The 10,396-nt window shown below is 36.1% G+C and overlaps 2 protein-coding genes across 2 annotated transcripts; both read left to right on the top strand.

The window, feature by feature from the left end:
* Positions 1-5,125: 5,125 nt before the first annotated feature.
* On the top strand, positions 5,126-7,240 carry LOC128016891 (homeobox protein HMX1-like). The gene is made up of 2 exons (XM_052601771.1): positions 5,126-5,672; positions 6,214-7,240. The coding sequence occupies exons 1-2, from the start codon at positions 5,408-5,410 to the stop codon at positions 6,807-6,809; spliced, it is 861 nt and encodes a 286-aa protein (XP_052457731.1). The 5' UTR covers positions 5,126-5,407; the 3' UTR covers positions 6,810-7,240.
* Positions 7,241-8,513: 1,273 nt separating this feature from the next.
* LOC128016892 (homeobox protein HMX2-like) lies at positions 8,514-10,131 on the top strand. The gene is made up of 2 exons (XM_052601812.1): positions 8,514-8,835; positions 8,945-10,131. The coding sequence occupies exons 1-2, from the start codon at positions 8,631-8,633 to the stop codon at positions 9,457-9,459; spliced, it is 720 nt and encodes a 239-aa protein (XP_052457772.1). The 5' UTR covers positions 8,514-8,630; the 3' UTR covers positions 9,460-10,131.
* Positions 10,132-10,396: the final 265 nt, after the last annotated feature.

The following is a 10,396-nucleotide window of genomic DNA, read 5'->3' as shown; positions in this document are numbered from 1 at the left end:
TTAGACTTGGCGACTGAAATAGGACCCCTCCTGACATCTAAGAGCTCCCCCTTTTCTTCTCAAAAAAGATGTTAGATATTAGTCAATACAGATGGCCTTGGTCTTGGAAACTTCAAAGCCAGTGATGTGACCTATCCAACTCATAGCCTCCATTGGCATGTTTAGAAGAACTTCAAAATCATAGCACAATAACCTGTCCTGGAAAAAACTATTGTCTGTTCACACGGTGTCATGTGCTTACGAGAATGACAAAGTGAGAAGTAAACAAACATGTATAAGCTAATCAACTATAAGAGCTGGAGGTAGGACCTTGTGTCTTCTCATTACATTGCACATTCTTTGTGTCCTTTCTCCTTTTTCTTTCTCACGCGATCTCTTCATCCAGCAGCAGTTCAGTAAAGCGTGCACTGCATCTCCACATGCAACAACCAGTTAATTGTCAGTTTAAATAAACTCAGTCAAGGAGATGAACTCAGAAATCAGAACCTGTGCTTGGGATGATAAATCAGACATGAAAAATGACAACGTATGAGCAAAGTTAATCTTAAAGCACTCTGGTAACAATCCATTTGTAGTCTCCATATTAATATTTAACATCAAAAGGCATTGATTGTACATTGATTGATTGGTTTAGATTAAACACTCTGTTGTTCTAAAAAAAACATTTTTTGGTTTTTGAAAATTTGTGACGTGTGAATCTGCATCATATGTTGAAAGAAAGACTGTTTGGCTAATAAACACACACACACACACACGCATGCACACACACAAATTTCTTTTTGTGAAGGGTGGGGATATCCCATAGGCGTAATGGTTTTTAAACTGTACAAACTGTATATTCACTGTCCTTCACCAACCCTAACCCTCACAGGAAACTTTGCGCACTTTTACTTTCTCAAAAAGTAAAAAGAGAAAGAGAAACCATTATGTATGGTTTATAAGCATTTTTAAAAAATAGGGGTTATGTCCTCAAAAGTCACCCTCTCCTTGTAATACCTGTGTCATACCCATGTCATTATACAGAGTTGAGTCCTGATATGTCACAAAAACAAGAGCACACACACACACACACACACACAAATAAACAGCAATGTTTGGAAGTTTTTATAAATTCTTTATGAAATGCCTTTTCATGACAAGTATTAAACATTAGAAGTACACCATTCTTTCCCTATTTTTCTATCAGTTCTTTCTTAGTGCAAAGTGTGATGCGAAATGGCATTAACAAAATATTTAAAAAGATCTAATTGTAAATAAGCACATTATTTCTGTTGTAATATTGCAAAATTGCTTGTACACAAATTGTATTTATTTATTTATTACAAAGGGCGTTTCCCCCTTTTGCATTCACGTAGAATTCTTATTGTCACCATTTGTCAACATATTAGTTTTTTTTTTAAATAAAATGGAATCCTAACTGATGGCACATTGCTTATATATATTCTGACTGCTAGCTTTATCAAATTATTCATACTTTACACAATAAATTAACCACTGCTAGGCTACACAGTTCAAATTTAATATTTTATACAGTATATATTTCTTTTTTTTTTTTTGCATTTTCCATTTTGGTTTTTTATACTCACCTTTGAAACTTTATGCAGTGGAATTTTTAGTTTGATCTGAACTACATTAAATAAACTCACATTTTCACCTCTTTGTGGCAGCATGACAAGCTGGGGTTGACAGGGGGCAACGTAGCATGAAGAGGTTAAACAAACAGACATTCTTCATTAAAAACCTCCAGCTGATAAAGAAGATAAACTGACGTTTTAGGCCAAGCTGAATGAATTATGAAGATCATGCACTGACTATGTTATTATATTATTACTACTATGTTACTCTTCTATAAAATATTTATCTAGCAGAAAGTTTAGTAAATTGGTACAAACGGTTTGCTCAATTGAACAAATATACAAAATCTAAAGGAACAATCACAATAAAAATTATTTTAGAGGATGTATTAAAATTTGTGTTTTGTGTTCTCCATTTTTTTTCATTCAAATGAGTTTACACACACAAATGTTTTAAAATTATTCAGCTTACTAAATCCATCTGAGATTAATGAACATAATCGTATTATTTTAATAAACTAGAAAAATGACATCATGAGTAACATGCCTTGTACACATAAATCTTAATACATGACCTCAATACATGAACATGGAGAAACATGCTGTATGGATGATTATAGTAGTACTATCATTTGGTACCATTACATTAAATCTCATTACATCCATCCATTCGTCTGCTAAAAAACAACAACATTAAGATAGACTTTTACATGAATTAACAAAGGTCTGTATCTATGTGTGGTCAAATGTCATATAAGCAAATTGTGTTATATGTGTCCTTTAATACAAACACTGAAATACAATTGAGCTTTTTTGATCAAGTTTTTGATAAACTTATTTAATGGTTTTTCAAATAAATAAAAAAATATTAAAATAAATGGCATATACTTATTTTAGTATATGAAAAATTTGAAATCCTTTTGTGTCCCATTCTAGGCAGGAAACATAGCTACACAATGCAATAAAACAAATCTTTTCATGCTTATTAGGAGAATACCTCATGTGAACATGAGGACAAATGGGGGAGGGATGAGTTCATGTGATGGGAAAGAAATGTGACATATAGTGAATGACAACGAGGGCAAAGGGTTAAATAAATGGAAGAAAGATAATGTGTATTGAGAGAAAAAAAAGGAAAAGAGAGAGGAAAAAAGAGAGTGAGAGGAGAGCATTAAAGGTCTCAGTACTGGTCACCAGTGTGAAAAGGCAATGCCAGTCTGGATAAGGATCAGTGGGGTTATGCCCATGAGGCCAGTGCTGTCTGTCCTCACATACAGGGGGTCGGACTTGGTGCCATATCAGAGAGTGCCGAAGTACACACAGTAATATGAGCTAAATAATCTCTGCCTCTCACTCACAAGCTAAAGAAATAAGAAAAGGAAGGGAAAAAATAGACGGGTAAAAGTGAACCATGGTCAAAATCAAAACCTCAGTGAGTGGGTAGTGTTTGTGTAGTTAGTGTAGTGTCTTTCTCTGGTTTAAAAGGCAAACAGGCATCACTGTCTGCAAAGAACACACTAGACATAATTTTACCATTAATTTCACAATGTGGATTTTCAAACACATTTATTTACAGTAAGTGCCTTTGATGTTGCCTTTGCTCAGTTACTTGGCAGTGTGTGTGTGTGTGTGTGTTTGTGTTTAAATAAAAAATAAAAAGACCATCATTTACTCGACTAGTTTTTTTTTTTTTTCAAAAATTATTAATTCACAACGAATTCAAACAGTTAACGAATACAACAACTTTTGATCTATTTTATAATCACGTGTGAATGAGAATCAGAAATACCCGTCACTCCGTTCACAACAATGTTTATAACTAGCACCTCTATTATATATAGTATATAGTTAGTTAGTTAGTTTAAAGTTAGTTTCTTCTAAATTTGGTCATTTTGGGACAATAAAAACCAGCGCTTCAAAAGGCAAATTCGATCATCTGTTATAACCTATAAACCAATAATGAATAGCAGTGTATAAAAATAAATTAAGGTAGGCCTAGTGAAAATTCTTAATGTCACACTTCTTACGTGTCCGTGTAAACGAAAATCTTAAAATATGTGTACATAATTTTCATAATTTTCATATAAATCATACTTTATCTTCCATCATATTAAATACAATTTAATTATCAAGTATAATTATATAAACAACATAACAGGCAATGAGCTGCCATCTTTTGCAATATTTTGTGCTTGTAGTGTCTTTTAAATTATAAAAATATTATTGTTCTTCTTAGTAGTAGAAGCACCTTTCAGCTTCATGTATAATGTCTATATAAAAAAAATAATTATTAAATAAAATTAATTTAATAGGTCGCAAAATAAGACAGCAGACAAAATGTCATAAACATCAAGTAAAAGTCCATATAATCTCACTTTCCAAAAACTGGAATCGAATTTCATTTGAATTTAGCATTATTTTTATTTATTTATTTTGTTTTTAATGTAGACTTAATTTATTTGTATGTGTTTTATGATTCTCCCCCGGTGTTAGCTTTACATTTAACATTACAGAAATAACAAAGTTCTCAATTTCTCGCTATTTATTAATTAAAACGTAGGATTGGGGTTTGTACTCTCTAAATCATTACTGAAATAAGTTAGAAACGGTAACGATCACAGACGTCAAATCACAGATATATAAGATAAACTGGAACCAATAAAAACAAAATTAAAATAAAATGTATAGATTATAAAGTTCATAATTATATTTTATTTTTATGTTGTAGGTTATAATTTTGGTTTTAATATTCACAAACTATGTTGCAAAATGTTTAGTCAAATAAAAAATGTTTATTTTTACAATTATGTTTAAGATAAATAGCCTATACCTAATATAACTGAAGCCAGACAAATTTCACATTACACCAAAGAGAGTAGGCTCATTTTTATAAACAGGTAACATATCCATTTACAATTTTAAAGGAATATTATTTTTAGTTTAATCAGAAGGCCAAAATAACAGCTTGGTGTCCTAACATACATTTGAAATAATAATAATAATAATAAAAATAACAATCTAAATTATTTCAAACTGTTGATAAGCTCTGTTTTTTCTATGACGACGAGTGCTTGACGAGTGCCCTGGATATTTATTCTCTCAAATAAATATCCAGGGAACCACATGTCTCCGATTTAAACAGAAAACAAAATGCAACAGTGTAGGCTATTTGTCAAATTAAGTGTGTTGTCGGGGTCAGGAACAAGATTATTGCAATTTACTTTTAACGCTCAAAAATAAAATAATAATAATAATTAAATATTAAAAAACAAATTTTAGCTATGGTTTAAGCATATTATTTGACATATATTTTCAATGCACAACATATCCTGGGATGTCCCGAAGAAGGCCGTCTCATTGTGGCGTTTGCTGTAACGTCGTTGTGATGTAGCGACCGATCTGACCAATAGACGGAGCAGCATCCGAGTCTAGGAGATCCCCAGCTGACGTGATGCGACGCTCCACTATCTGTATTTTGATTTGCTCCCTAATTGACCCGAATAAAGCCCTCTGTGACAGGGGTACCATCGACCCTGAGGCGCGATCAAAAGCGAAGTCGAACTGGAGCCGGTAATACCCTTTTACTATAGTAATCCTATTTGCTATTGTAGTCGTCCAATAGCAGAATGCCCTCCGCTTGTTAAGCATTTTACTTGACTTGGATTGTTCTTGACTACAGCCCCGCTTCTCTCTGGACTGGCGCCGTGGACTCACTAAGGATTTAATCCTGCTGAAGCAATGGTCGAGCGGGGATATTATTCGGCGAGAAAGGATTCGATGCTTTTTGTTTAGAATTCGCGCATCACCCGGTTATTGCTGTAACTGTAGAAGAGATGCGTGACAAAAGCCAACAACACCGTCCTTCCACCACATCCAGGGGCTCATCGTTTTTTATCGAGAATTTACTTGGCTCTTGTAAGACAGAACAGTCCGGTCGTCCTTTAAAGTATAACGATGGCATGGAGCAAGAGATGGATCTCAAGGGCAGCGCTAAAGCGCATCTTAAAGAAATGTGCAGTCAAGCACCAAGCACAGGCTTCAAGACAGAGAGGAGCACACTATCACCCCTGGATTGGTGTGGACTGGAAACCTCAGAGAGTAAGTTGCGGGATAGCCTACACAAACTTGCTTATTGTTCAAAACTCCTCATAATTTCGTTAAAAATCGTAAATCAAAAGAATATATGATTTCTTAATCTGACCTGTGGTATACTCAATGGACTGTGCTTTTTATTTATGGAACAGGCTGAAATGCTCATTATTAGTCCCCAACTGAATAATTATGTCCCGTGTTAGTTTACAGCACCAATTATGCTACTGGTAGGTCCACATTAGTTTTAAGCCTCATTAGGTAAAACCAACAAAAGCAACAGGAAAGCGCGGAGCAGCCGAGTCACAATGAAAGACATCCCAAACTCGTTAAAAGCTTAACAGTGCAACTGGTTTGTCTGATTCGTTAGCTCTGTAAATATATGAAAGCCACAGGGAGAGAGTTGGCTGAATTCACAAAATATTGCTCTTAAGGGAACTATATTATGAGCTACAGAGCAGATTTTTATGTCACTTTGGAAACATCCATCTGATCAATTATAACATGAATTTCTTAAACACTTACCCGTTCCTTTAATGTTTACTTTTAGCGGGTCCAAAAGAAGAAACTAACCATTCCAGTGAGCGTTGCCGCAGCGACAGGGACACCCCGGTGACCTCTGAGCTTCTTGATGGAGCAGTGGACCGAAAAACGAGCGAGTGCGTGGGTGACGAGGGTGAAGACGCTCGACAGCTTTTCGACGAGCGTTCCGGTCCCGACACTTGCGAGCCATGCTCGGCCCGGAAGAAAAAGACCCGAACTGTGTTCAGTAGAAGCCAAGTGTTCCGGCTAGAATCCACTTTCGACATGAAGAGATACCTCAGCAGCTCTGAGCGCGCCGGCCTCGCGGCCTCCCTGCACCTGACCGAGACGCAGGTCAAAATCTGGTTCCAGAACCGCAGAAACAAATGGAAAAGACAACTGGCCGCGGATTTAGAGGCTGTTCATTTTAACCACAGCTCCCAGCGGATTGTACGGGTGCCCATCTTGTACCACGATAAAACGACACCCATGTCGACTCTCAGTTTTAACGTGTCCCAAGTCTCGCCACCTCTCATGGGCTTCTCAAATCCAGTGAACTATCCATTTTCGCCCTTTGCTCATTCGATGAATTTAATGACATCGCAAATGACAGGCCTTGTCTGATCTATTGTCTAATATACTGACAGTAGTGGCCCAATGACAATTATCAATGTTTCTGAATGGTGCAATAACTGATTTATACATATCCTGCTGGAAATACAGTACTGATGTATATCCTCCATCCAAAGAAAAGAAAACACCTATCACAAGAAAAATTACAAGTTTGTGTTAATTGTCACTGTTACATCTATAATCTAGTCTTGGGGGCCCTCAATGTAAATATAAGGGCAACACTTGCTTTTTGCAAATATATATTTTTTTTCCGAAACACCGATTTGTAAGTTTTGTCACTTTTTCACATTATAAATTTAAATAAACGGATCACGTTAAAGCAAGTATGATTTTCCTGTGAATGAGTTCTTCTATCAGCTTAGAAGACGTCAAAACTTTATGGACAGCGGAAAAAACAACATTCATGTAGCCTAGCCTATACATACCATGCAAAATATATTTCCACAGGTGTGTCGATTAGTCCTACATGGGTAATTTCTGAATATTTTTTAGGCTAAATCAAACACTCGATGACAATTTTTCAGAGCAATAAATCAGTACAGCATAATTATTCACAAAGAAAAAGGTGTGGTTTATAAAGGCCCTATTATCAGCAGTCCGTTATTGCCACAATACAACAGAAAACACGATACTAAATTCAAACACTGTTGAATTGGTTATGTACAATTTACTCGAAATAATATAGGCCTAATTTGAACTAATAAAGCTTAAATATCAACTGTGTAGTAGCTACATATAGACAAAATAGGTTATGCCATAGGCCCGCAACTAGAGCAGTACAATATTCACTTACCAATTTGACAACAGAATAATAATATGTTTTAGCAATTTTAGGACAACATTATTTTGTTAGGCTACATTAAGTCATACAAAATCATATCATTATATTTTAGAATCATATCAGATGTATTTCAGGGTCTATATGCATGTCCTGGATGCTTAATGAAATCTTAATTGTGGCGACGGATTAATGGTTCAGTAAAATAATATTTGAATGCTTTAATGTTTAACAGTTAGCTAAATTATTAAATGCCCCAGAAATAATTAAAATAACAAGAAAATCACTTAGTCTAAGTCAGTGTCTATCATTTTGTAATAAACTAGTCATTGTACAGCTAAGATATTTCAAAATAATCATACAGTTGTTTCTGCCACAAACACTGCATTGCCACAAAAGAAAAATATTCTTGAAGTATAGTATATTTTTGCAGTAGGCTACTAAATGCAAAAGACATCGAAACACTGGTAAATAACCAGAGTAGGCCTACACATTTTTTAACACTCGGAATTATCTCACGAGATGTGCAAGAAGCAAAATCATTATTTTAACTATAATTAACTTAACTGATTAACTGATTGAAGTTCATCTGAAAAAAATCAAAGCCTAAACTACATTGACCTCCTTTTGTTCTGGAATTGACACCCCACAAGCGTCATCAATCGAGCTGGAGAAGAGGCAAAATAGGCCTCTTAAGCTTTCTTTTTCTTAAGAGCTCTCATTAAAAAAAAATAAAAATAGTAAGCAGTCCAGCTCAAATATTGAAATATGCAGATGTCTGGATAGGCCTGTGCTCTATAGCTCCCCCCCCCCCCACCCCTCCTCCTCCTCTGCCATTGGCCGCCGCGCTGTATGATTCTCATGACTAATAAACGATGGGGAATCGTGCTCTTCCGGTCAGTGGACTAACACTCTAGGCAAACGCAGCAGCACTGCACGTCGTGGAGCAATGGTGCTGAAGGAATCGAGACGTTAGTTTATGAAACGACAGAAAGGAGACGCGGACAGCAAGGATCCCGCATCTAACGGAGAATATGAGCAAGGAGGAGGCGTCATGTCGACCCGCTTCTTTGAAGTTTACCATTGACAACATCCTCAACTCCAAGTCGAGTAGGAGAAACTCTGAAAGCCGTCATTCAAAGACATCTCTTGTAGTGTGTCGGGATGGCTGTCTGCATCATCCCGGAGGCAGCGAGGATCAATGCAAAGAAGAGTCAGATGCAAGATTGCGCACCATTGGTAAGAACATTGTTTTTCATTCACAAAACAGCTCTAATGCGTTATTAGTAGTAGGCCTACTGTAATTTTTGAAAGAATATTAATAGCCTAGCCTATGCCTGGATTTCAGATAAAGTCAACATAGAGGGAGATGGAATCGTGGACGCGCTCAAAACCGTCGACACGCGCAGCGAGAGCACGGACAGCTGCGATGACAGGCAGCAGAAGAACAACAACAGCAAGAAGAATAAACTGATGACAAAAAAGAAAACGCGCACTATATTTTCCAAAAGACAGATCTTCCAACTGGAATCTACGTTTGACATGAAGCGCTATCTGAGCAGCGCGGAGCGCGCGTGCCTGGCGAACTCTTTGCAGCTCACCGAGACTCAAGTCAAAATCTGGTTTCAGAATCGACGGAATAAATTAAAAAGACAACTGTCTACTGAACTGGAGGGACCGCCTAGCGATTTCAGTGATATTGGAAAGACGGTACCGCTCCCAGCTTTATATAAAGAGAATAATCTGCTCGGAAGGTGCATGCTTCCAATGCCTCTACCAGTCGTGTATCCTGGAGGTAGCGCGCCTTACTTTTATTTCTCAAATGCCAGCAAGTATTTCAACCTGTTTGATGGAGATATATGACTTAGAAAATACCCTTGCACAGGGGACACAGTATAATTCTCATAAAAAAAAAATTAAAAAAAACGACAACACGGCCCAACTTAAATTTTGATAACAAACATTTTTGGCCTTTGTGTGTGTTTTGCTGAGATCATTGTTCAGCTATCGGCCAGTAAAGAAGCCGGCTTGTATTTCTATGCAAAAGCCTATTTTATTTATTGTATGCTGTACAACATGTTATTAAAATAATAACACCTAGCATATTTCAGTGCATCACATATACTGATAGAAATGCCGGTGCCAATCACCCTGTCTTCACATGGCAGGAAGTTATTAACACAAATGTTTTACTGTTTACATTATTATTATTATTATTATTATTATTATTATTATTATTATTATTATTATTATTAGCCTATTATTACAACTCTGCCAGAGATAGATTCTTGGTGCATGCCTTTGTATTTTAAATGGCCCTCCAATTCCAAAATGAGCAACCGAAACGTATTTAAGTGAATGTATTGGTTATTTTAACGCATGTTTGTATGTTTATTCCTTAAAGTTTTTTTTTTTTTTTTTTTAATAAATCGTTTTCAGTATACCCTGGCCAGTTAAGTTGGCTATACTACCAGTATTTACATCTTTTATCGAGTGTCATTAAATCTTCTGTTTTACACTTGCTTCAAAAGAAAACGTTTGTGTCCTGGCTTTTTTATAGGAACTTTTTATCTATTTAAAAACATCATATTTAGTTGTTGTAGTTTTGATAGGCTATTGAATCATTATAGCCTAAATATCACTGCAAACTAGGTCAGACTCACGGGACACGTGAGCCTCGTCATTAACAACGATAGAGTCGCATGTTCTTGAGAAATTATCTATGGCAAGCCAACAAAATCTCACCGGGAAACTCACCAAACTCGGACTAAGTCTCACGGGTACAGACCCAACGGGCTGC

This window comes from Carassius gibelio, chromosome A1 (assembly GCF_023724105.1).
Source record: "Carassius gibelio isolate Cgi1373 ecotype wild population from Czech Republic chromosome A1, carGib1.2-hapl.c, whole genome shotgun sequence".
Classification (NCBI taxonomy): Eukaryota; Metazoa; Chordata; class Actinopteri; order Cypriniformes; family Cyprinidae; genus Carassius; species Carassius gibelio.
This window is presented reverse-complemented; position numbering and strand designations above follow the sequence as displayed.